Here is a 27,112-nt window from a genome sequence, read left to right on the forward strand (position 1 = left end):
GAGTGGGGTGGGGGCGGAGAGGTCAGGAAGAAGATTGCAGGTTAGGAAGGTGGTGCTGAGTTCGAGGGATTTGACTGAGACAAGGTGGGGGGAGGGGAAATGAAGAAACTGGAGAAATCTGAGTTCATCCCTTGTGGTTGGAGGGTTCCTCGGCAGAAGATGAGGCGCTCTTCCTCCAACTGTCGTGTTGCCATGGTCTGGTGATGGAGGAGTCCAAGGACCTCCATCTGTCAAGATGGAGGCCAGGTTATTTTCCATAATAATTCAGTAACCCAAGGGAAGACTTAAGCTTCCATACAGACGTCAGAGCCAAGGCTCCTTTGATCACTCTCACTTTATTTTCCAATGAGTGGAAACTAGTTTTGTCAACTCATGTCATCTTTAGTATGAGGAAGGTCCACCAGTATCTTTACAGATGAAAATTTGTCATAGCAACAGATCTCAAAATGCTGCTGGGACTACTGAAGGAAGACGAGGCAGTGCTGCCCATAGCTTCTGGTAGAATTCAGTGTTGGCTCCTCATTCTCAGTGTGTACAAGTACAAGGTAGAATACTGACGAGGAAGCCAAGTTGGTCATGTGGGGTGCCTGGCGTACATTTTTCCTTTCTAAGGCACACGCCCGTCTTGGAGAAACATTTAAGCACTATGTACAAGTTCTCCAAGGTCTGTTTATCCATCTTCCCAGTTATTAGTACATCATCCAGATTATTACGATGCAGAGGTTGGACCCTTCTGTTAATTGAATGAAACAGCCAGAAAAGTGCCCCCTACCTCATAATATGTTAAAATATGAGTGACCGAGAACTCCTAAATTCCACTATTTAAAGAAAAATGATAATTTATTTTCTTAACTGTAATAGTGAACACTAAACAACAGCTATTCACAAATCCAAGTCCCTCTTTTCTAAACTACCTACTGTCTAACTCCAACTGTATTTAAAAAAATGCTGTTCCAATACTCACTCATTAAGCATTACATTAACTTAACCTCAAGGCCACACAGTCTCTGTCTTCTCTACTGATGTCAATATTCCAACTGCTGGTCTCCGAGTATTCTTCCTTTTTTTTTACTGCAAGTAAGTTTTACATCTTTGATAGAGAGAGTTTTCTAATTTCTTTGAGAGCAAGATATTAGATCGGCAGTTAGCTCTCCAGCAGTTGCTCGATCTAATTTTCAAAATGTCTGCCTGTTTTATACACCCCAGTGATACATTACATTCGTTTCAAAAACCCTCATATTTCACTTCCGAACACTAACTCAAAATACTAACCAAACTGATTCACTTGGGGTATCTCTAATGTCAAACAAACCTTTATTCCAGTGGTTCCGATAATCCTGACAATACGCTCTTAACATGGTCTTCAGGGACTGATGCCACTTGTCCAGTGCTCCTTGGGATTCAGGATGATACGCACTTGATTTAAAGTGCTGTAAACCTAAGCTATCCATGACTTCCTTAAACAGCCTAGCAGTAAAATTAGACTCTTGGTTTGACTGAATCTCCCTGGGTAAGCCATACCAGGTAACGAAAGCTACCAACGTCTCCACCAGTTTGCCTTCATACTCCATAATGGAATTGTATCTGGAAATCTGGTCAACGCATTTATTTTGGTTAGCAAGTACCAGTTCCCACTTCTGGTTTTTGGGAGGGGACCTACACAATCAATCATAACCCACATGAAAGGTTCTTCGAATGTGGCAGTTCTGGTTTTATTACTGCCTGTGGCTTACCTACCATTTGGCATGTATGACATGGACAGCAAAATTTAAGCACATCCTTGTGCAGTCCAGGGCAATAGAAGTGGCTTATCCTGAGTACCTTATCCTGAGTCTTCCTCATGCCTTTTGTACCTTATCCTGAGTCTTCCTCATGCCTACATGACGACCTACTGGTAATTCATTTGCTACTCATAATACTTGCTGTCTGTATGCTACCGGCAACATAACTTGGTGCACTTCTACCTGTTTCTTCTCTGCACTAACCTGCCGTGGTCTCCATTTTCATCTTAGGGTTCTATCCTTAAGGTAATAACACTCAGGAATACATTTGGATTCCTGTTCCATATAGGCTTTATTAAACAAATCTTTTATGGTCTCATCTTTTTGTTGTAAGTCCTTTCAGGACTAAACACCTCTGCCTGAGCCTCTACTTGTTCAGGTTTTTCCTGTACCCTTACATCAAACAGGGTGTCCACTAACTGAATCTCAATTCCTTTGTCTTTCTCTTTAGTTTTTCCTTCTTGCTGTAACTTATGATGGTGGGATTTTATTACCACACAGTCTGGAAACATTCATGGGTATTTTTCTTTTAATTCCTCAGTTACTTGGCTTTCTTTTGGCTTCTCCACCACAAAAGGCATCACTCCCACCTTGGATTCTGCCAGGTCGCTCCCAAGAACAAACTGTATTCTTGGAACTAACATTCTGTAAATCACTCCGACTGCTACACCCCCAGTCTTGATTTGGCTCTGCAACTTGACCTTAACACACAATTTCTGTCTTATCTATTCCACAAATCACCAGTCTTTCGGATAACATGTCAGAAAGAGTGCAAATACTTTCATCTCTTCATATTAGAGACTGATTAGCTCCCGTATCTCTCAAAATTGTAACTTCTTTCCCTTCTTCACCAGTTCTTCCTGTAGAAACTTTACCTGCAGAGGTGAAGTCTTTATAGAGATCAGGCACTAACTCCACACCCAGCCCCTGCCTAGGCTGTGCACTGTTCTGCAGCTCCTCAACTTTTTTTGATGTTTCCTTTGCTACTTTCACTGGCTTAGCCTCTTTTATCACATCTTTTCCCACAGTGCCTTTCTTTAATGACCACCACTATGTGTGCCACCTTGCCACAGTGGAAACACCTGAGGCCTTTCACCTCCTTTTCACCCTCTTGGGTATCTTTTTTCACCTGTGGTAAACTATTCCCAGTGTGCTGTACTTATTGTTTTGTAGTGAAGGATCTCCCCTTCTCCAAATTTCTATTCCTCACGGGATGAAATTCTTGCCGGAAGCTAAATTTCACCTTATGCGACAGTGCATATTCATCTGCCATCTCTGCCACTCTTCTCAGTTCTTGAACTTTCTGTTCTTCCACATAAATTGTTATCATGATGGAAGTACATTTCTAAACTCATCCAGCAGAATAATCTCTCTTAGAGCTTCCTTTATGTTATCTATTTTAAGGCCTGCACGCATCTATCAAAATTACTCAGTTTAATTCTTTCGAACACAACATAAGTCTGACTTGTTTTGTTCTTTATATTTCTGAACTGCTGTCTATATGCTTCTGGAACCAATTCACTTGCACTAAGCATAGTCTGTTTGACGTCTGCACAATCTCTTGACACCTCATCTGACAGCGCTATATATACCTCACTAGCCCTGCCTACCAGCTTAGTCTGAACTAGCATTACCCACAAGTTCTTTGGCCACTCCATCTGTCTCGCCAGTTTTTCAGAGGAGATAAAGAAGGCTTTGACATCTTTCTCAAAATGTGGCAATGTTTTCACACACATCACTACTTTCTTCTTCCTTGATCTCCATCCTGTTAATTTGATTTTCCTGACTAATTCACAACTTCTGAAGTTCAAATTCTCTTCTCCCCCCACACCCCCGCCATCTCTGTCTATCTGTTTCTTTTTTTCTCTCTCTCTTCCCCCCCCCACCCCGTTTCTTCTCTCTGTCCTTTTGCTCAGCTAAGAACCTTCTCTCGCTTTCATTTTCCCCTCTCTCTTTCTTCTAACATGGCTCTTCTTTCCCTTCCTTATCTTCTAATTCCATTTGCTTCAATTGCAATTAAAGTTTTTCTAACTCAACTGCACTTGTTGTTTCTCTGATACACCTAAGTACTTGACCAACTCCATTACAATTTCACCCTTCCTTTCATTCCTGGTTAAACCCAATTCTAACCTATTTGCTAATTCTAAAAATATATCCTTCCTCTGTCTTTCTCAACTTTCTTGGCAGATTTGAGAAGCATCTTCAAACCCCAGAGCCCTTTTTAGCAACATTAAGAGCCATTTCCTGCTGTTTAAATTTAACGAACCACAAGTAACCGAAATTAAACAAATTTTCTCACCTCAGTTTTATTTAAAGATTTGGGATACTAATTACCAAATGTTTAAATCTGCTGGGATCTTTGGTACCCCAAATCTGTTTAAATCTGTCCAAATCTCTGACTGGATCTGTCCAAACCTGTCCAAATCCTGGACAATGAGCACCCAAATTGTTACAATGTAGAGGTTGAACTCTTCTGTTAATTAAACCCAACGCTCAGAAAAGCTTCCCCCGCCTAGTAATCTGTTAAAATATGAGAGACAGAACTCCTACATTTCAACTAATCAAAGTAAACTAACAATTTGTTTTCTTAACTCTAATTGAACACTCAACAGCTAATCACAAATCCAAGCCCCCCCCCCCTTCTCCACTTTCAGCTGTAGATCTCCCTGGGTCATTTTTCTGTTTTTTTACTGTGAGTAGTTTTTACATGAAAAGGTACTTTGATAAGAAAGTGTTTTCTAATTTCTTTGAGAGCAGAATGTTAGTTCTACGACAGTTGTTCACTCTAATTTTCAAAATACCCACATACAATTTAATTGGTTCCTGGGTGTCAAAACAATAAATTAAAACTCGATTGGGTTTTAGTATCCTGGGCATAATTTAAACTGATTGGTTAAATTCGAAAGGTTGTCAAATCAGCACCAAAACTCAGGTATCCATTTAACAACCATTTGCTACATGTATCTATTTTGGAACAGTTCATCTTCCAGCCTTTCCATTTCGGCAACTTAGCCTGCACTCAAGTTTACTTCAAAATTTAGAAAACGCTTTCTATTTTAAAACGATTAGACAGATTTTCAACCATGGGGTAAAACTTGTAAAATGTTCTGCTGGAAAAAGCGTATGCTAATGAAACCCCAAATGGCAGTGTTGTATATTGATATAAACCCATATGGGTGTTAACTGAAGTACACTCTGGGACTCCTCATCCAGCCACACCTGCAGGTAGGCATGGCTCTTGTCCAGTTTCATAAAGGACAGGCCCCCAGCCGACTTTGCGTATACGTCCTCTATGCGAGCAACCAGCTATTCACCCAGCTATGAGAAGCAGTGTACCATTTTCTTAAAAGCCGAACAAAGGCAAACTGAGCCATAAGGCTTCACAATCAGGACAACTGGTGCTGCCCATTTTGCAAAAGACACTGGTTTGATAATTCCTTCGCTCTCTAGCCTCCTGATTTCCATCTCTACAAAGCAAATGGCACTGGATGGGCCTTGCAAAATCTCGAAATTGGTTCTGGTCAACATGTGAAGTGGCTTTGGCCCCTTTGATAGTCCCAAGTCCTCCTTGAAATACTTCAAGCCGTTCTTGAAATCTACTATTTCACTAGGATTTCACGGAGGCAGCCATTTTCTGCTGTTGGAAAATGTTGAGCAATCTAGGTGAATTTTTCTCAAACAATTCCACACCAATAGGCTTGGGCCCAAGTCTTTTACCTCAAGTTCCCCCGAGACGTGATCGACGATGCTCTCCACCGCATCTCCTCCACTTCCCGCTCCTCCGCCCTTAAGCTCCGCCCCTCCAATCGCCACCAAGACAGAATCCCACTGGTCCTCACCTACCACCCCACCAACCTCCATATACATCATATCATCCGTCGTCATTTCCGCCACCTCGAAACAGACCCCATTGCCAGGGATATATTTCCCTCCCCTCCCCTATCAGCGTTCCGAAAAGACCACTCCCTCCGTGACTCCCTCATCAGGTCCACACCCCCCCACCAACCCAACCTCCACTCGCGGCACCTTCCCCTGCAACTGCAAGAAATGCAAAACTTGCGCCCACACCTCCCCCCTTACTTCCTTCCAAGGCCCCAAGGGATCCTTCCATATCCGCCATAAATTCCACACACATCATTTACTGCATCTGCTGCACCCGATGTGGCCTCCTCTATATTGGGGAGACAGGCCACCTTGCGGAATGTTTCAGAGAATACCTCTTGGACACCCAGACCAACCAACCCAACCACCCCGTGGCTCAACACTTCAACTCCCCCTCCCACTCCACCAAGGACATGCAGGTCCTTGGACTCCTCCATCGCCAGACCATAGCAACACGACGGCTGGAGGAAGAGTGCCTCATCTTCCGCCTAGGAACCCTCCAACCACAAGGGATGAACTCAGATTTCTCCAGTTTCCTCATTTCCCCTCCCCCTACCTTGTCTCAGTCACAACCTTCAAACTCAGCACCATCTTCCTAAACTGCAGTCTTCTTCCTGACTTCTCCGCCCCCACCCCCACTCCAGCCTATCACCCTCACCTTTACCTCCTTCCACCTATCGCATTTCCAACGCCCCTCCCCCAGGTCCCTCCTCCCTACCTTTTATCTTAGCCTACTTGGCACACTCTCCTCATTCCTGAAGAAGGGCTCATGCCCGAAACGTCGATTCTCCTGCTCCTTGGATGCTGCCTGACCTGCTGCGCTTTTACAGCAACACATTTTCAGCTCTGATCTCCAGCATCTGCAGTCCTCACTTTCTCCTAAGTCTTTTACTACCATCCAGTGGTAACTGCACCAACTGCTTCTCAAAAGGGACCAGAACCAAGGTCGTACCTTTAACTTACAATGGTTCCCCAGTGTAAGTTCTCCCCCGGCTGAGGTCTTGCGCAAACTTGAGAATTGGAATTCCAAACAAATCTTGTTAAAGACAGGTTCTGCATCCATAGATACAGCTGCACCATAGGAACTGTATGGGAACTGGGTGACTATTTAACCAAACATTTGGAGGTCACTAAGTAATTTAATCATTCTAACCCACATGTCTCGGGACTTTTCAGGACCTTCAGTGCACACTCCTTTGGTACCAGCCCACGAAATTTCTTACTTACGTCAAGCCTTATAGGACTCCTATGTTGTATCAAGTCTATATACCGGCAGCAACTAGAGTGGCTAGCTGGCCCAGATCCTGAAGGAATATTTAGCCACTTGGCCAAGAATCGGCTTTGTTGTGGGTTATGTTGTGGACTGGCTCAGGATCCCTCTATTCAAGATATGCCCTGTATGAGGCTCTGCGATTGCCTACACTCAAGTGGTATTCCCCAAACTTAATCGAATAAAACTGGTAGCATCTCAGAATTAGAGGAGGTTTGGGGTTGCAATATTCCTTAAGCAACTCGGTCAAATCTTGGAAGGATTTAGTGTCTGGTGCCTCAGGGAAAGGTAAGTCCCATATAATTGAAAATGCTGCAGGTTCACAGCAGTTAGAAGGATTAGTCATTGCTTTACATCTGCCCCAGTGCCGTTTGCCAGGAAAAAGTATTGCATTCTTTCCACATACTGTGCCCAGTCATTGACAGCAGGATCAAATGGGTCAAGTTTCCCAAATAAAGGCATGATGCCAGAAATGCTTATCCTAACTCACGATGACCATTACAAATAAATATTTTTCAGGCATGTCCAGTTTTCTCCTGTCATTATTAAATTAACTGCACAGAGGGCGATATCCCGTCACCAAGTCACCCTTTATTTACTTGCGCAGTACACTGACTGTGGCCAACCAGTTCAGAGTTCCCTGAACTGAGGAGACTCTAAGCTCCTGGTTATACCTCTTTTTCTTATCAATCTGTTCAGCAATGTTATTCCATACCTCTGGAGCAGTTGGGTTTTGAACCCAAGATTCTCAGGCCAGCGGTATGAATACTACTACAGTATTTGCCACAGAGAAGGCTGATCTCCTGGCTATACAGATCTCATCTTAGTTTCAGAACAATGAGAAGTTTGTAAGTGTAATTAATTCCTGCAATGCTCTCGAGCCAGGTAGCACTCAAACCTACAATCTCCTGATCAGTAGACAGGCGCATTATCCATTATGCCACTTGCCCCATGCTCTCCTGTTTATATTGGTCAACCAGGGCTTTACTAATTAACTGAGGTTAACAACCCCAAATAGGATTTCGTAATCAACAAGATCCAGCTGATTCCAATCACTACAACAAGCTAAATATTTTAAACTCATCGAGTCACAGAGATCTACTACGCTGAAAAAGGCACTTTGCCCCATGGGGTCCACCTGAATCAAAAACAGCCCCTTAAACTAATCTAATTCCATTCTCCAACATTTGGTTCATTGCCACCTTTGACTTCAAATTGCAAGTGTACGTCTAATTATTCGAATCATAGAGGTATACAGCATGGAAACAGGCCCTTCGACCCAACCCATCCGTGCCGACCAGGTTTCCTAAACTGGACTAGTCCCATTTGCTTGCATTTGGGCGATATCCCTCTAAACATTTCCTATCCGTGTACTTGTTCCTAGGGATAAAACCTTGGCTATTCATCTGAATATAATCCTCTTGATCTTATAAGCCTCTATAATGTCACCCCTCAGCCCCCTACAGTCAAGGGGAAAATGTCCCAGCCTATCCAGCCTCTCCTTATAACTGAAATCTTCCAGTCTTTGTAACATCCGTATAAATCCTTCTGCATCTTTTCCAGTGTAATAGCATCTTTCCTATAGCAGGAAAACCAAAATTGTATGCAGCACTCTAAACGTGGCCTTACCAATGTTTTGTGCAGCTGTAACATGACACCCCCCAACTCCTATACTCAATGTTCTGACCAATTAAGGCAAGCATGCTAAATGCCACTTTCACAACCCTCTCTACGTGTGACACCACTTTCGAGGAACTATGTACCTGCACCCTGGATCTCTCTGTTTGACAGCACTTTCCAGGGCTTGTCTATTAACTGTCTAAGCCTTGTCTCATCAAAATGCAACACCTCACACTTATCAGCATTTGTGGGCGGCACGGTGGCGCAGTGGTTAGCACTGCTGCCTCACAGTGCCAGAGACCCGGGTTCACTTCCTGCCTCAGGTCCCGGGTCTGTGTGGAGTTTGCACATTCTTTCTGTGTCTGCGTGGGTTTCCTCCAGGTGCTTCGGTTTCCTCTCTCAGTCCAAAATGTGCAGGTTAGGTGAATTGGTCATGCTAAATTGCCCATAGTGTCAGGTGAAGGGGTAAATGTAGGGGAATGGGTCTGGGTGGGTTGCTCTTCGGAGGGTCGGTGTGGACTTGTTGGGCCGAAGGGCCTGTTTCCACACTGTAAGTAATCTAAATCTAAACTCCATCTGCCATACCTTGGTCCACTAGCCTGGTTGATCAAGATTCCATTGTACTCTGAGATAACCTTCCTCACTGTCCACTATACCACCAACTTTGGTGTCATTTACAAACTTACTAACCATGACTCTTTTATTCTCATCCAAATCGTTTCCAGAAATGATGAACAACAGTGGACCCAGTACCAATCCTTTTGGCACACCACACAGACCTTCAGTCTGAAAAATACTCCTCTACCTCTGTCTCCAAATTCATAGATGATAGAACATTACAGCGCAGTACAGGCCCTTCGGCCCTTGATGTTGCGCCACCCTGTCATACTAATCCGAAGCCCACCCCACCTACACTATTCCATGTACGTCCATATGCCTGTCCAATGACGATTTAAATGCATTTAAACTTGGTGAATCTACGACTGTTGAAAGCAAAAAATTCCATACCCTTACTACTCAATTGGCTAGATCTTCCTTGATCCCATGTGATCAATTCTTACTAACCAGTGTACCTTCTTGAAGCCCTTCCATGTAGACAATATTTACTGCCCCATCCTCATTTATCTTCTTGGTCACTTCTTCAAAAAACTTCTCTTTGGCTTTTCCTTCAGCCTTTCTCAAATAATGGCACAACATTAGACACCCTTCAGTCTTTCAGCATCTTACCCATGGTTGTCGATGATAGAAATATCTCCGCAAGGGACCCAGCGATTTCTTCCCTAGGGAAGAAATGTTGTCGATGATAGAAATATCTCAGCAAGGGACCCAGCGATTTCTTCCCTAGGGAAGAAATGTCCTCTGATATACTTGATCAGGTTTACACTGATTTATCTATCGATGCATTTTAAGACCTCCAGCACCACCTCCTGCAATGTGGACTCTTTGAAAGACATCACTATTTACTTCCCTGGCTTTGTCTTTGTCCATGGTAAATGCTACTGAGAAATATTGATTTAGGATTGCATCCATCTCCTGTGGCTCTATGCATAGCAAACCTCATTGATATTTAAGGGATTCTATTCTTTTATGCCCTTTACATACTTGTATAGAACAAAGAAAATTTACAGCCCAGAAACAGGCCCTTCGGCCCTCCAAGCCTGAGCCAATCCAAATGAACTGTCTAAACCTGTCTGTCAATTCTTAAGCATCTGTATCCCTCTGCTCCCCACCTACTCATGCATATGTCCAGACGCATCTTAAATGAATCTACCGTGCCTGCCTCTACCACATCTGCTGGCAACGTATCCCGAACGCCTACCACCCTCTGTGTGAAGTACTTGCCATGTGTATCCCCCTTAAACTTTCCACCTCTCAATTTGAAAGCATGACCTCTCGTTATTGAATCCTTCATCCTGGGAAAAAGCTTGTCTCTATCCACCCTGTCTATACCCTTCATGATTTTGTAAACCTCAATCAGGTCCCCCCTCAATCTCCTTTTTTCTAGTGAAAATAAACCTAACCTACTCAACCTCTCTTCATAGCTAGCACCTTCCATACCAGGCACCATCCTCGTAAACCTTCTCCGCACCCTCTCCAAAGCGTCCACATCCTTTTGGTAATGTGGCGCCAAGAACTGTACACAGTATTCTAAATGCGGCCGAATCAATGTCTTGTACAATTTTAACATGACTTGCCAGCTCTTATACTCAATACCCCGTTCGATGAAGGTAAGCATACTATATGTCTTCTTGACCACTCTATCCACTTGTGCAGCAACCTTCAGGGTACAATGGACTTGCATTCCCAGATCTCTGTGCCCATCAACTTTTCCCAAAGCTCTTCCATTCATTGTATGATTCGCTCTAGAATTAGACTTCCCTAAATGCATCACCTCACATCTGTCTGGATTGAAAGCCATCTGCCACCTTTCCGCCCAACTCTCCAGTCTATCTATATCCTCCTGTATTCTCTGACAGTCCCTTATGCTTTCTGCTGCTCCACCAATCTTTGTGTCATCTGCAAACTTGCTGATCATACCAACAGTGCCCTCTTCCAGATCATTTATGTATATTACAAACAACAGTGGCCCCAATACTGACTCCTGTGGAACACCTCTGTTCACTTTTCTCCATTTCAAGAAACTTCCTTCAACTATTACTCTGTCTCCTGTTGCTCAACCAGTTCTTTATCCACCTAGCTAGAACACCCTGCACACCATGTGACTTCACTTTCTCCATTAGTCTACAATGGGAAACCTTATCAAATGCCTTACTAAAGTCCATGTATATGACATCAACAGCCCTTCCTTCATCTAACAACTTGGTCACTTCCACGAAGAACTCTATCACGATCTTCCCTGTACAAAACCATGTTGCCCATCACCGATAAGCTCATTCCTTTCCAAATATAAAGAGATCCTATCTCTCCGTACCCTCTCTAGCAACTTTCCCACCACTGACGTCAGGCTCACTGGTTTGTAGTTACCAGGAATATCCCTACTACCCTCCTTGTACAGGGGGACAACATGAGCAACCTTCCAGTCCTCCAGCACCTCACCTCTATTTAAGGATGTCACAAAGATATCTGTCAGAGCCCTAACTATTTCCTCTCTCTCCTCCCTCAGCAACCTGGGATAGATCCCATCTGGTCCTGAGTATTTGTCCACCTTAATAACCTCTAGCATACACAACACATCTTCCCTACTTATGCCAACGTGTTTCAGACTAATCAAACTTCTATCTCTAATCTCAAGATTCATCATTTTCCTCTCGTCAGTGAACACTGATGCAAAGTAATCATTCAGAATCTCACCCATTTTCTCAGGTTTGACACACAGCCTTCCTTCATTATCTTTTAGTGTACCGATCCTTTCTCTAATTACCCGCTTCTTATATAAGAATAAAATGCTTTGGGGTTTTCCTTAATTCTGCTAGCTAAAGCTATTTCATGACTCATTTTAGCATGTTTGATTCCTTGTTTAAGACTTGTCCTACTGTTCCGATATTCCTCCAGGGCCTGTTCTGTTCTCAGCTGCCTAGACTTTATGTACACATCCCTCTGGGTTAGTCGTACAATTTCTCCTTTCATCCACTGTTTACGAATCTTGCCCTTCCTATCCTTTGTCTTCAACAGGATATGCCTGTCCTGCACTACCGTTAATCTATCTTTGAAAGCCTCCCACATCTCAAATGAGGACTTCTCTTCAATCCACATTTCCCAGCTCCTGTCTAATCTTGATATAATTGGTCTTGGCCCAGTTTAGCACTCTTCCCTTAGGACCACTTTTCTTTATCTACAAGTATTATAAAATTTATAGAATTGTGGTCACTGTTCCCAAAGAAATCCCCTACCGCAACTTCTACCACTTGTCCTAGCTCGTTCCCCAATACCAGGTCCAATATGGCCCCTTCCTTCATCGGACTGTTGACATACTGCTCTTGAAAACTCTCAACGCTTCGTACAAATTCTACTCCATCCAGACCTCTGACAGTAAGTGTATCCCAGTCAATGTTGGGAAACATCCACTACCCTATTGCCTCTACGTCTATTCATAATCTGTTTATCTATTTATTCTTCTACCTCACGTTCACTGTTGTGAGGTCTGTAAGGCAGCCCCAACAATGTAACTGCACCCTTCTTATTTCTGAGTTCCACCCATAATACCTCACTACCCAAGACTGCCATAGTGTCCTCCTTTAGCACAGCTGTGATATCGTCCCTGACCAGCAATGCAACTCAACCCCCTCTTTTACTTCCCTCCCTGTCCTATCTGAAATGTCTACATCCTGGAACATTCAGTTGCCAATCATGATGCCCTTCCTTCAACCAAATCTCTGTGATTGCAATAACGTCAAACTCCCAGGCATCAATCCAAGCCCTAAGTTCATTTGCCTTACACACTATACTCCTTGCATTAAAGTAGATGCATTTCAAGCCACCAGTTCTTTTGCGCTCACCTGCTGTCTGCCTATTCTTCCCTTTATTAATGCTATCTTCATAACTCTTACAGTCTACAGTCTTTACCTCACTGCCTACTTGTTTTCTTTTCTGGTTCCCAGTCCCTTGCCACATTAATTTAAAACCTCCCTAACAGCAGTAGCAAAAACTCCCCCAAGGACATTAGTTCCAGTCTGGTTCAGATGTAGACCGTCCCTTTTATAATAATCCCACCTTCCCCAAAACCGGTCCCAATGTCCAACAAATCTGAACTCCTCCCTCCTACATCTCTCAAGCCACAAGTTCATCCTGCCTATTTTTTCATTTCTACACTGGCTAGCACGTGGCATTGGTAGTAATCCCAAGATCACTACCTTTGAGGTCCTCCTCTTTAACTTCTCTCCTAGCTCCCTGAATTCTTCTTTCAGGACCTCATCTCACTTTCTACCTATATCGTTGGTGCCTACATGCACCAAGACAAGTGGCTGTTCACCCTCCCCTTTTAGAATCTCTACAGCCGATCAGTGACATCCCTGACCCAAGCACCTGGGAGACAACATATCATCCGGGAGTCCCGTTTTCGGCCACAGAACCGCCTATCTGCTCCCCTCACAATAGAATCCCCTGTGACTATGGTCCTACGAGACATTTTCCCGCCCTTCTGGACATCAGTGCCCACCACGCTGCCATGATCTTGACAACTGCTGCCCTCCCCTGGTGAGCCATCTCCCCCAACAGTATCCAAAACTGTATACCTGTTTTGAAGGGAGATGACCGCAGGGGACACCTGCATTGCCTTCCTAATCTTTTTCTGCCTTTGGTCACCCATTCACTGTCTCCCTCAGCAATTCTAAGCTGTGGTGTGACCAGTTCACTAAACATGCTATCCACGACCTTCTCCACAGTGCTCCACAGTGAGTCCATCCACAGCTCCAGAGCCGTCATGCGGTCAAACAACAGCTGCAGCTGGGCACACATCTTGCAAATGTAAGAGTCAGGAACGTCAGACACGTTCCTAAGCTCCCACATCAAGCAAGAGTCACATGCCATGGGTCTGAGGTCCCCTGCCTTTGTAAGCTTAGCTTTATATGAACCAAGTAAAACCAAACAATGCACTTGAATAAATGAAAAAGAAATAAGAAATAAAAGCCTTACAGGGTCTTTTTCTTCCGGTTAGAGGAAGGGGGCAGGAGGGAGATACTACACGTGTAATATCTCTGGTTTAGCCATTGCCCAAATATAAATTAAGCCCTTACCATCCCGGCAGCTTCACTCCTCCTCCTCTCCTCGCCGCTCTGGCAAAATGGAGGCCCGACTCCCGAGGTAAGTCCCTTATTATGTGGGAAAACTCACCCTTCCCGGCAGCCCTTGCTTCACTCCTCCTTCTCTCCTCGCTGCTCTGGCAAAAATACTCTCTTTGCATTCTCCTTTACCTTAACTGCCAAGGCTATCTCATGTTCCTCTTTTTGCACTCCTGATTTTCCTGTTAGGTGTGCTCCTATGCCCCCCCTATACGCCTCAAGGTATTAATTTGATCCCAACTGTCTATACCTGACATAAACCTCTTCTTTTCTTTTGGCCAGAGCCTCAATATCTGTAGTCATCCAGTTCTCCCTATTCCTGCCAGCTTTGCCGTTCACACTACATGTTGGCCCTGAACTCTTGTTATCTCACTTTTGAAAGCCTCCCACTTGCCAGACGTCCCTTTACCTGCAAACAGCCCCGGCGCCCCAGTCAACATGTGAAAGTTCCTGCCTAATACCATCAAAATTAGCATTGTCCCAATTTAGAACTTTAAATTTTGGTCCCAACCTATCCTTTTCCATAACTATTTTAAAACTAATAGAATTATGGTCGCTAATTCCAAGTGCTCCCCCACTAAACCGCAAATCATTTGCTTTGCCTTATTTCCCAAGAGCAAGTTGGGTTTTGCCCTTTCTCTCATAGGGCAATGTAATATTGATTGAGAAATTTGTCCTGAACATAACAAACCCTCCCCATCCAAGACCTTAACACTATGGCAGACCCAGTCTATGTTCAGAAAGTTAGACTCCCCTGCTATTGCAATTCTATTATTCTTACAGCTATCTGCAATCTCCCTACATTGTCTTCAATTTCCCCCTGACTATTGGAGGTGCTTTTAGTACAAACATATCCAAATGATCACCCACTTATTATTTCTTGGTTCCACCCATATAACCTTACTGGACAATCCCTCAGGAATATCCTCTCTAAGTACTGTCATGATAATTTTCTAATCAAAAATGTCACTGTCTTCCTCCTCTTTTATCCTTCCTGTCGCATCGGTACACCGGAACATTGAGCTGCCAGTCCTGCCCCTCTCTCAACCACGTTTCTGTAATAGCTACGATATCTCAGTCCCATGAACTGATCCATGCTTTGAGTTCATCTGCCTTACCTCTTGCATTGAAATAAATGTAGTTGAATTCATTACTTCCCTCGTTCCCTGCTATGGTGTTGCCTGCCTTATCAATTTAACTTGCTTTTTTTAAACATTTCTTGTGTCTCACTACTGTCTGTGATCCTAGCTCCCTGTCAGAGTAGTTTAAACCCTTCCGAATAGCTTTACTAAGCCTCACTCCAGGTTATTAATCCACCTATAGTTCAGGTGCAACCTGTCACCTCTCCCCAGAAGTGATCCCAATGATCCAAAAACTTGCCCCTACACTAGCTCCTCAGCCATTATCTGCCTTATCCTTCTATGCCTACTCTCACTAGCATGTGGCACCAGGAATTATATAGTGATTACTACCCTCGAGGTCCTGTTTTTTAGCCTCCTGCCTAACACCCGATGTTCACTCTGCCAGATCTTATCCCTCTTTGTACCTATGTAAGTAGTAGCAAGGTGTGCAAAGACCTCTGGCTACTTGTGCTTCCATTTGAGAAATAGTTGCAAACACTCTGAGACGTCCCTGACCCGAGCACCGGGGAGGCAACACACCACCCTGGAATCTCACTCATGTCTGTAATAATGCCTGTCTTTGCCCCTGACAAGAGAGTTCCCTATCTCAATTGCTCACTTAGACTTTGCCATACTCTTAAGGAAAGCAAGTTGTGATGACCCAGACCTGGCTGTGCTGCTATTTCCCATAAGAGGCTATTTTCCCCAACAGTCTCCAAAACCGTATACTTGTTTGAGAGGGGGATAGTCACAAGAGACTCCTGCGCCATCTGCCAATCTCTCTTGGCAGACATCCATCTATCTGACTATCTTTGTGACCACCTCACTGAAATTATTTCCTATCACACTCTGTGCCTCCTGTGTGTCCTCTGTGTCCAACTGCAACTCCAACCAATCCATGCAGCCTAAAAAGGAGCTGCAACCGAATACACTTCCTGCACACAGTCGTTACTGCTCCCTGATCTCCCACATTTGACAGAGGAAGCTTACTACTCCAAAGACTTCCATCTCTGTCTCTTTGGCAACTGGTGCTCTTAGAAAATAAAAAAAAAAGCCCTACTTTGCTCTTAACGTAATTCTGCTTATCCTCCTCAACAAAGTCCTTAAGTCAAAGTGCAGGCTTAGGTGAATTATCAACAGTGCTGTGTCAGCAAAGCAGCCCCTCTCTAGAATGGTTGATGCAAGTCTTAGTGGTCAATTGTGAAAATAATTACTTAAATATTTGGAGGATTACTGCCTCTAACACCTTTAACAGGTAATGAGTTCCAGATTCCAACACTCTCTGGGTGAAAACATTTTCCCTCTAAACCCATTCCCTTCAATCTATGTCCCTGCTCATTGATCCCTCCATCAAGGGGGGATCTGTCTTTTCCTGTTTACCCAGTCTAAGCTCCTCATAATTTTATACATCTCAATCATTTTCCCACTCAATCTTCTTGGCTATAGGGGAACCGACCACGATCTTCATATCTGAAGCTCTTCAATCCAGGTAGCATTTCCTCTGCAACCTAGTATGATTGCATCCCTCTTACAATGTGGATTCCAGAACTGCGTATAGTATTCTGGCTGTGACCTAAGCAATGTGTTATACATTTTCAGCATAACCCCCCTGCTGTTAAGTTCTGCGCCTCAGCTAATAAAAAGGCATGAATTAACCACTTTATCTGCCTTTCCTGATAAGGAACTGATGTACATGCACAGCAAGGTTAACTACATAACTTGAGCAGGTGAGAGGTTTTATGTAAGCAAAATACTGCTTCAGGTAATAGTTATCACATTACCTTGTATGGCAGCATTGATTATCATTCAAACATTGATTATTGAATTACAAGGTTTTGAGGTTATTATGATTTTTAGAAGGGGATTTTTTAAAATTCTAAGTTCTGTGTTTTGGTGTAAAAATTGGATTAGGTGCCAGAGGAGAAGCAGATGCCCAGAATATCACAGTGTTGGCAATGTGGATGATCGAACACCCAAGTACAGAAGAAGATAACGAGCCACAGTCTGCAATCACTACAGATTCATGCCTTGGAGCAACTGCTTCAGGCAGTGGTGATAAGTCGAGAGATCAGGGCTATTTCCAGTCACCTGGAGAAATACCTTCTGTTGATGCCACAGAGCTGGAGGAAGGGTTCAGTGAAAGGTATGTTTGTGACTTTTGATATTTAAGGTTAGGTAATTTTAAAAACTTTAATTGGACAGTTTTATGGTTATGTGTTATAAAATTTGCTCCGAAAAGAGCATTCGGTACCTTAAAAGTGTTCTTTAGACAATTGATAAGCCTTGATGTTCAGATAACATACTATGCCCACCATCAACTACATTTTGCAAAGTGTAACCTTAAAACCGTATAACAATGTTGATTCTTCTTAGCATAAAGATCTTCAACAAAATTTTAGAGACCTGCATAGGAACATGGGACTAAGAAGCGGGCTTTCAACACTTTAAGCCTGCTCCACCGAAGAACAAAATCACTCATTCTTTTGGCCTTTGTCATGACCCATTAGACTATCAGACTAGCACTTAAGAGAATGATGAAGCCTTATTTCACATATCAAACAAGTTGAGTGTTCATTTACAAGTATCTTACACTGAGCTCACTTGTATAAGATAATTGCATGCAAAGAGTAAATCCTGGAATCTTGCTGAAACTTTGACATGTTTTTCTATAAGGATAAAAGCCAAGAATTACAATGTTCATTAAATGTTTGGATCTCCAATGAATAATGTTTCATGTTTTTTGCAGCCCAAATCAATTGGATCAAGAAGAAAGTGGTTCATCTACCAATATACCTTCTTCCAGAAACCGTTCAACTGTAACTAGAAGGCAAAAGTTTGAGGTAGCAGCTCGAACTCTGTTAGCACGTGCAGGTGATTCAAACGTTCATGCACCAAACCTACACCTTAAACAGAAGCATTTCCTGGTGTGCTTGGCTATTCCCCTTTCTGAAGAATGCTGGCTAATGGTGTCAGTTAACCTAGAAAAGTTGAAGTACAGAGTACAATTTGATTGTTTACATTTGTGACAACATGGAGGTGAACTTCTCTGTTAATTAAACCAAACACCCAGAAAAGCTCACCTCATTTCACAATCTGTTAAAATGTGAGTGACAGAGAACTCCCAAATTCCACTATTTAAAGAAAATAGCATCAATTTATTCTTTAACTCTAAAAGTGAACAATAAACAACTTTTCACAACCCTTTCTCTTGACTGCTTACTATCTGCATGCATCTCCATGCTGTTCCAATAAATCACTAATTAAAATTACATCAACTTAATTTCAAAACCACAGTCACTCTCTTATGTGTGTTCATTCTTTCGGCTGAGATTGTCCCTGGGTGGTCGTCTTTCCTTTTACTGCGAGTATGTTTCACATGAAAAGGTACCTTTGATAGAAAGTGTTGCCTAATTTCTTGGAGAGCAAAATGTTAGATGGGCAATTAGCTCTCTCTACAGCAGTTGCAGCCTGACCAATTTTCAAAATGTCCACATTCTTATACCCCCAACATCAGACCGTGTCATTGGATCGATGTTGACAAAACATCGGTTTTAGTAGACTGGAGCATAATTTAAACATTGGTTAAATTTGAGTTAGAACATAGAAGAATACAGCGCAGTACAGGCCCTTCGGCCCTCGATGTTGCGCCGATCCAAGCCCACCTAACCTACACTAGCCCACTATCCTCCATATGCCTATCCAATGCCCACTTAAATGCCCATAATGAGGGAGAGTCCACCACTGCTACTGGCAGGGCATTCCATGAACTCACGACCCGCAGAGTAAAGAACCTACCCCTAACATCTCTCCTATACCTACCCCCCCTTAATTTAAAGCTATGCACCCTTGTAATAGCTGACTCCATAGCTGAATGGAAGACAACAGTTACAGCAAACCACAGGGAAGATTATAACTGAACAGAAATCCGCATATGTGTGTTCACACTAGAACTATTGAGTTGTTTATTAATTCCAGACTTGTACAGCTGTTCATTGGAAATTAATTGAATCTGGAAGCTGTCAAGTTGATGAAATGGTCTTTGCAAATCAGTTATTGATTAGTGAAAGTGGCCTCTTCCAGTGAAGTGTGAAGATCTGCTCCAAAGGCTTATGTATAATGTGTGGTAAAGTAAGCCAAGTTGTGATAATACAGTTGGTATGACTGAATTATAAATCACTCCACTTCTAAAAAAAAAGCTAAAGCATTTATTTGCTAAAGTATTTAATATTTCACTAAAAGTGAAGAGCCAGATATTTGCTACCAAAATGGACAGCTAGAGTCAGAAGCTCAGTCAGAGCAGCAACGGGAACAGAGTGGGTCAAGCTCACTCAGAGCAACAACTGGAGAGGAGCAGAGCAAAGCTGAGCTCAGAGGCAAAGCTCCTGAGGTGACTCTGATGCTCTATGACACTTTTTTTCCCCAACTTGGCAGAGCCCCATTGGGGCAAATCAGCAATTTTAACTTGGAGTGCAGTGAAGTGGGGGTAGGATTGGGTGAGGTGGGAATACGTGAGTATAAGATGAAGTCCATGCTGAAAAATCAGAGATGTGCATTTTAAGCAGTCACGTGGCAGGTTGGAAAGCATTCCTTAGTTCTTCCTCAGCTTTGAGAAATTGCTCAGGTTTAATGAAAATAATTACACCATTTAGCCCTCACCACTCACACCACTTTACTGACTTCCTCTCCCCACTCTCAATGGCCTCTCATAACGAGCAAGGCAATTTTTATTTATTTGTTCATGAGATGTGGGCATCACTGTCTCATTTTTGCACATCCCTAACTGCCCTTTCCAAAAATGCTGATGACATGACTTCATGAACCACTGTGTTTTTTAGGCTTCAGTTACACTCAGCAGCTCCCCATGGTCTCTTAGACCTTCCATGACAACCCATGTCCCTTCCATGTCCACTCATGCCATTTGCATGATGCACGTTAATGATGACCCACATAATAACAATGCCAAGTTTGCAACTGTGAGTTAAAAAAATTCCATTCAGAATTTTGTTTGGAAGGAAAAAAAGGTGTTATTACTACCCCATAGAAATTGCAATGAAACAGTTTTCCAACTGCCCTTATTATACATGCTTGGTTGAGAGCTCTGATCTATAAAAACATTAGCTTCACAGAATCTGTTTTGATAAGTGAAGTAAATTGTTCAATTTACTAAATTGACATTTTTAAAGCATTTATAATAAGTTGTTCTTTCGGTGGTATCTTCTCTCATGTCTCAATATCTATTTTGGACAAGATTATGAGACGTGAAGTGCTTGAAGCCTTTGTTATTGATTCACTATTCGTCTGATTGACATTTTCATAGGGTTTTAGGAACAGCAAGATGGTCTAATAGTGCAGTGAGCAAAGTGCCTGCCTCTGACCCTGAAGCTTTACACATAAATCCCACTCCTGGACTTGAAGACAGAGGAAGGCACATTTATACCTGTGATCAAAGAGATTGAGTATCAACTTGTAAGACTTGCTGACATATATTAATGACTGGCTGCAGGAGTGGGAGACTGAGGTGGAATCAGCTCAGTTGGCTGAATGTGGCTCAGATTGGTGCCAACAGCACTGGGCTTAATTTCCATTCCAGCTGTGTCAGAGTTAGGGTCCACCTCCTTGCCCTATTTGTGGTGGAGATCGTGGCATTATGAATTGAACCTGAAGAATATTGGAACAGCAATACCTTTCAATGAACATTTATGAATGAGTGTATCTTTTTCCTAGCAGTAGCACTCTTGATATTATTACGACATGCTCATTGGTTATGTACACTTGAAGACGACAGATAACTGGATCTTAGCAGGTAAAAAGAGTATGAGAGCTATCCTTTGAAAATAAAACTGGGGAAGGAATTTTCCACAGTTTTTGGAACACATTTGCAAAGTGAATGATGAGCAGAATATCCATGAGGTTCAGAACTTTCAAAGATATTCGGAAGATGGCATTAATTTTCTTAAATTTAAGTTGGTTTCTCCAACTAGTGCAAAAGATAGATGTTTTTCAGCTGAATTCCAGCTGAAGGTTAACTAAGACAAATCTTTCATAATGATGAAGTGAGATAAAATGAAAGGGTATGAATTAAACAAATAGGGACAGCTGAATTTTGAATTACAATTTAATATATTTCGTTTCAGCATTTTAGTCTCTGTGCCTTCATTTAAAAAACTCAAAGTTGAAGCAAAGTAACAAAAGTTCAGTTCATGTTGCAACAAAGGTATGAAAATAAATGGTTTAATATAACTTTTACATCCACAGTGCCATATATATGAGGCTTTAACTAAGGACATTTGTGTAATATTGGAAGCATGGAAAGGCATACAACATTCCAATTTTAAAATAATTAAGTCACTACCTAGTACAAAGAAGCTACATAAAGGACATTTAGTTTTTGCTATATATGTATCATCAATAATCACAGATATATGGGACAGCAAGAAATTCTTGCATTACAAGCAGTCCATCCAATTTAAAAATAGAGAATAGTTGTTTTCAATGAGTGTAATATTTTGCATGGTAATGGCATAAGCGCTTGATACTGGAAATTCAATGCTTTGCCAAAAATCAAATATTAGAGCTACTCTCGCTAAGTCAAACAAAGGAAAAAATAAAATCAATTTCTATCATCCATCTTCTGCAAAGAAATGACATTGAATGATACTCATTTTCAGTGACCAGTGCAGGAAGGATATTGCATTAAATAGAAAATCAATTGAGGAACAAATCCAAAAGAACAGCTAGTGGCATAAATTGCATCACCTTGTCTATTAAATATTTGTTCATCATTACCAGAGACAAAAGGTCAGAAGTATCATTCACTGCAAAGCATTCATCTGATTAACAAATGTGTGGTTATTGACTGGCTTGAGGTGGAAATCTGGATATGTATGTTCAGTCACCCTACCAAAACATTTAAACCCTGGGACCTGCAACAGCCAATCCTGTCCCTGTTCTACCCATGTCTCCGTAATAGCCACAACATCGAAGTCCCAGGTACCAACCCACGCTGCAGGTTCACCTACCTTATTTCGTATACTTCTTGCATTGAAGTATACACATTTCAAGCCACTTTCCTGTTTACAGGCACCCTCCTTTGAAATTGATGCCATGTTCCTAACCTCCCTACACTCCAGGTCCTGCACCCTAAAGCTACAGTCTGGGTCCCCATGCCCCTGCAGAGTTAGTTTAAACTCCCCCCAAGAGCACTAGAAAACCTCCCACAAAGGATACTGGTGCCCCTCTGGTTCAGGTGCAGACCATCCTGTTTATAGAGGTCCCACCTTCTCCAGAAAGAACTCCAGTTATCCAAATACTGGAATCCCTCCCTCCTGCACCATGCCTGTAGCCACGCATTTAACTGTTCTCTCTCCCTATTCCTCGACTCTCTATCATGTGGCACAGTTAACAAACCAGAGACAACAACTCTGTTCGTTCTAACTCTGAGCTTCCAACCTAGCTCCCTGAAAGCCTGCCTAAAATCCTCAGCCCTCCTACCTATGTCATTGGTGCCAATGTGGACCACGACTTCGGGCTGCTCCGCCTCCCCCTTAAGGACCCGGAAAACACGATCAGAGACATCACGTACCCTTGTCAGATCAGCAACTAAATCTCAGGTCTTGCCATTTCGCAGCCAAATGTTCCATATTTTCAATTTTCCAGTACATTCTGGAATTGCCATCTAGTCATATATACAGCTGCTGTGAGTTCTCAGTTCAGAAAAGCATTCTCTCTCTCTTAAAAGTACAGCACATGCCTTCAATTTGGAACACTGCATATTCATTTGAAAGCCAAGATAAAATAAATACCTATTTTTATGCATTTTGTTTGTGAATCAATTATTTTCAGTTTGGACTGCATTAGTATGTAATAATTTGATAAAGCACTTCTCACTTTAAAATTGCAGCAGGATTGTACCGTTCAGTTCAGGCTCATCGAAACCAAAGCCGGCGAGAAGGGACATCGATGGCACAAGACCCAGCTGCTCTCTATGACTTTAACCTCGATGAAGAATTGGAGATTGACCTGGATGATGAAGCAATGGAAGCCATGTTTGGTCATGACTTTGCAAGTGATAGTGATATATTGGGGATGTGGATTCCAGAGGTACTGGACTGGCCAACATGGGTGTGTGGTTGCAGCTTTTGCTGCTTTTGCTTACTTATTTTAAGCTTCTGCTCTAAGTTTGTTTTCACTATGGAAAATTGTTTGGCACTTGTTGATTGTCTTGGCAACTTTAATGTATCACAGACAGAATCTGAGTTTTAAAACAAATCTTTCCGTTTGTTCTCACCACTGGTTGTATCCTTATCCACGTATCGGGAGGCCTGAATCCATGTCTCACCTGCTCCAGAGATGTGTCATAATGTCTCTGAACAGAATTATTAGAAAATAATTGCTTTTTAAGGTGGAGTCTAAAGTCCAAAGTTGGGGTTAACAGTCTAGATTTCTTTTGTGAGGGTGTGTTGATTTGGCTAGCCAGCAATTGAGGAAGTGTCAACAGCTACTTCTGTTTAACAGTACCTTTAAAAGTGTTTTTTTAAATTATGGGATGCAAGTGTCACTGGGGCTAACATTATTTCCATCCCTAATTGCCCTTGATAAGATAGTGGTGAGCAGCCTTGCTAAATACTGCTCACCACTATGACCCACAATGCCATTCAGGAGGGAATTCCAGGATTTGACCCAGTAACAGTGAAAACATGGTAATTTGCTTCCAAGTTGGTGAGTGACTTAGAGGGGAACATGCATATGGTGGTATTCCCATGTATCGGCTGTCCTTGTCCTTGTAGACAGAAGTGGTCTGGGTTTAGAAGGTTCTATTTGAGGATCTTTGAATTTCTACAAATGCATCTCGTAGGTAGTAGCAGAAGTGTGTGCTGAGCATCTGTGATGGAGGGAGTGGATATTTATGATGTGGTGCCAATCAAAAGGGCTGCTTTGTCCTGGATGATGTCCAGCTTTTTTTGTGTTTTTGAAGCTGCACCCATCCAGGAAAGAGGGGAATATTCTCACATTCCTGACTTGTGCGTTGTAGTTGATGGACAGGCTTTGGGCAATCAGGAGGTGAATTACTTGTCACTGTATTCCTAACCTCTGACCTGCTCTTGTTGATGTGGCAGGTCCAGTTGTGCTTCTAGTCAATGGTAACCTCCAGGACTTTTTTAGTGGGATATTGAATAATGGCAACACCACTGAATGTAATGGGACAATGGTTAGATTGTCTGTTATTGTTGATGGTCATAGCCTGGCATTTATGTGGTGTGAATGTTACTTGTCACTTGTCAACCCAAGCCTGGAAATTGTCCAGAACTTGTTGCATTTGAACATAGACTGTTTCAATGTTCGAGAAGTCACGACTGGTCCTGAACACTGTGCAATGATCAGCCAACATCCCCCCTTTTGACCTTTATAATGGACAGAAAGTCATTGATAAAGATCAGCCTTAGACACTAACCTGAGGAACTCTAGCAGAAATGTCCTGGAGCTGTGAAGACTGGCATCCAACTGCCACAGCAATCTTCCTGTCTGCCTGGTGTGACTCTAACCAGAGGAGAGGTTTTCCCCCATACCCATTATTTCCAGCTTTGTTCGGGATTGTTGATGCCATGTTCGGTCAAATACAGCCTTGATGTCAAGTGCTGTCACTCTTAACCTCGCCTCTCAAATTTAACTATTTTAACCGTGTTTGAACCAAGGCTGTGATATGGTCAGGAACTGAGTGGCCCTGGCAAAACCCAAACTGGGCGTCACTCAACAGGTTATTGCTGAGTAGGTGCTGCTTGATAGCACAATTGATGACCACTTCGATCATTTTACTCGTGATCAAGAGCAGATTGATAAGGTATTTGTTGGATGGCTTAGATTTGTCCTGCATTTTAGGTACAGGATAAACCTGGGCAATTTTCCACATTGTTGGGTAGTTGACAGTGTTATACCTCCACTGAAAGAGCTTGAGTAGGGGAATGGCGAGTTCTGGAGCACAAATTTTTAGCACTTTTACCGGAATGTTGTCAGGACCTGTAGCCTTTTCAGTATCCAGTGTCTTCAACCATTTCTTGATATCGCATGAGCTAAATCGAATTGGCTGTAGACTGGTATCTGTAATGTTGGGAACCAATAGAGTAGGCAGCAATAAATCACCCACTTGGCACTTCTGGCTGAAGAATGCTGCAAATGCTTCAGCCCTATCTTTTACACTATTTTGTTGGCATCTTCCATCATTGAGGATGGGATATTTCTGATGCCTCCTTCTCCAGTGAATTATTTAATTGTCCACCACCATTCCTGACTGAATGTGGCAGGACTGCAGAGCTTAGATCTGATCCATTGGTTGTGGGATTGCTTAACTCTATCAGTTGTTGCTTAAGCAGTTTGACATGCAGGTAGTCCTGTTTGGTAGTTTCACCAGGCTGACACCTCATTTTTAGATATGTCTGGTACTATCCTGGCATGCCTTACTGCACTCTTCATTGAATCAGGGTCGATCCCCTGTCCTATGGATGGACAGGCGATATGCCCAGCCATGGAGTTGCAGGTTGTGCTGGAGTACAATTCTACTGCTGTTGAGGGCCCATCAGAGCAGTCAGAGATGGGTAATTAAGATGACCAGTCATCAGATCTGTTTTATTGATTTCAACCAATCTCATGTTCACTAGTTGGTCATCACCTAGCTAGTGATGCCCACATCCCTGAACAAATGTTTTTAAAAAATCAGTTTCAAGAAGTGCCAACATTTTTAAAAGTTTATGTTTTAGTTGGTTTTTCTTTATGAATAATTTAAAGAACCAGAAACCCCAAATTCTTCCACCAAATTTGTCCACTCTTCCATAATTCCAGTTATAGCCACAAAGCAGGAGGAATTCTATGGCATAGAATTTCTCAGTAGAGAAATTTCTCTTTACAGTCTCTCTGAAGTTCTCTTTCCCCCAGATTTGTTTCTTGAAAATCAGCTGATGTTTTTAAGCCAAGAGAATTGAGACATGACAAGTCTGCTTATAAAGGTGCTAAAGTCTGTGCACTTCCAAGGTATCTGTTTCTGTTTATGAAGAGGCCAATCTTTTTGTTTCTTTCTAATTGAATGTCTTGGAATTAAAAGCAAATTGGCAGAATTATTCCATCAGATTGTGATTCTGCAAAAGAAATTAGATTGATTCTGTTATGTGTAACCAAGTTATTTAGTAGTGAAGTGACTGAAGCTTTCTGATTTGCCAGTTGTGACACATGTAAAATGCTTCTGCTGTAATATCACTGCTCAATGTACAAAAGCAGCAGTTTTTGTTCATTGTATCGCAAATGGAAATGTGATCACAATACTGAATCTCCCTCTTCTGCCCCCTCCAGTTCTTTATTATTACTCGAGAGAATATGTTATCTAAGAATGCTCTTGGTCGAAGTATGCTGTAGCCTTCAAAAAGTCTTCAGTTAGCATCATTTAAAAACGTCATTCACATGCCATAGAAATCAAATCTATTATCATAAACTCCAGGGAATCCACCACATGAATAATGATAAATAGTTTGGGTTTATTTAGTCAGTTCCTTGATCTTATAGTATCCCAAAAAGCTTCTCAGGAAATTAAGTACTTTTGAAGTCTGGTTACTGTTAAACTTAGGAATCAGGGCAGTCAATGATATGAAATGAGATAAGTCATCAGATCTGTTTTGCTGGTTTCAACCAGTCGCATGTTGACTATTTGGTCATGAA

The 27,112-nt window shown here is 42.4% G+C and overlaps 1 protein-coding gene across 1 annotated transcript in view; it reads left to right on the top strand.

Annotated features, from left to right (window-relative positions):
• LOC122542642 (probable E3 ubiquitin-protein ligase HERC1) overlaps positions 1–27,112 on the top strand; it is a gene marked incomplete at its 5' end in the record, with an annotated part of 215,948 nt that overhangs the window by 2,733 nt on the left and 186,103 nt on the right. The window contains 3 exons of the mRNA XM_043680638.1: positions 17,324–17,555; positions 18,159–18,283; positions 23,313–23,533. Of these exons, the coding sequence (XP_043536573.1) occupies positions 17,324–17,555; positions 18,159–18,283; positions 23,313–23,533 (578 nt within the window). The remainder of the gene's footprint in view (positions 1–17,323; positions 17,556–18,158; positions 18,284–23,312; positions 23,534–27,112) is intronic.

Source organism: Chiloscyllium plagiosum, chromosome 40 (assembly GCF_004010195.1).
Source record: "Chiloscyllium plagiosum isolate BGI_BamShark_2017 chromosome 40, ASM401019v2, whole genome shotgun sequence".
NCBI lineage: Eukaryota > Metazoa > Chordata > Chondrichthyes > Orectolobiformes > Hemiscylliidae > Chiloscyllium > Chiloscyllium plagiosum.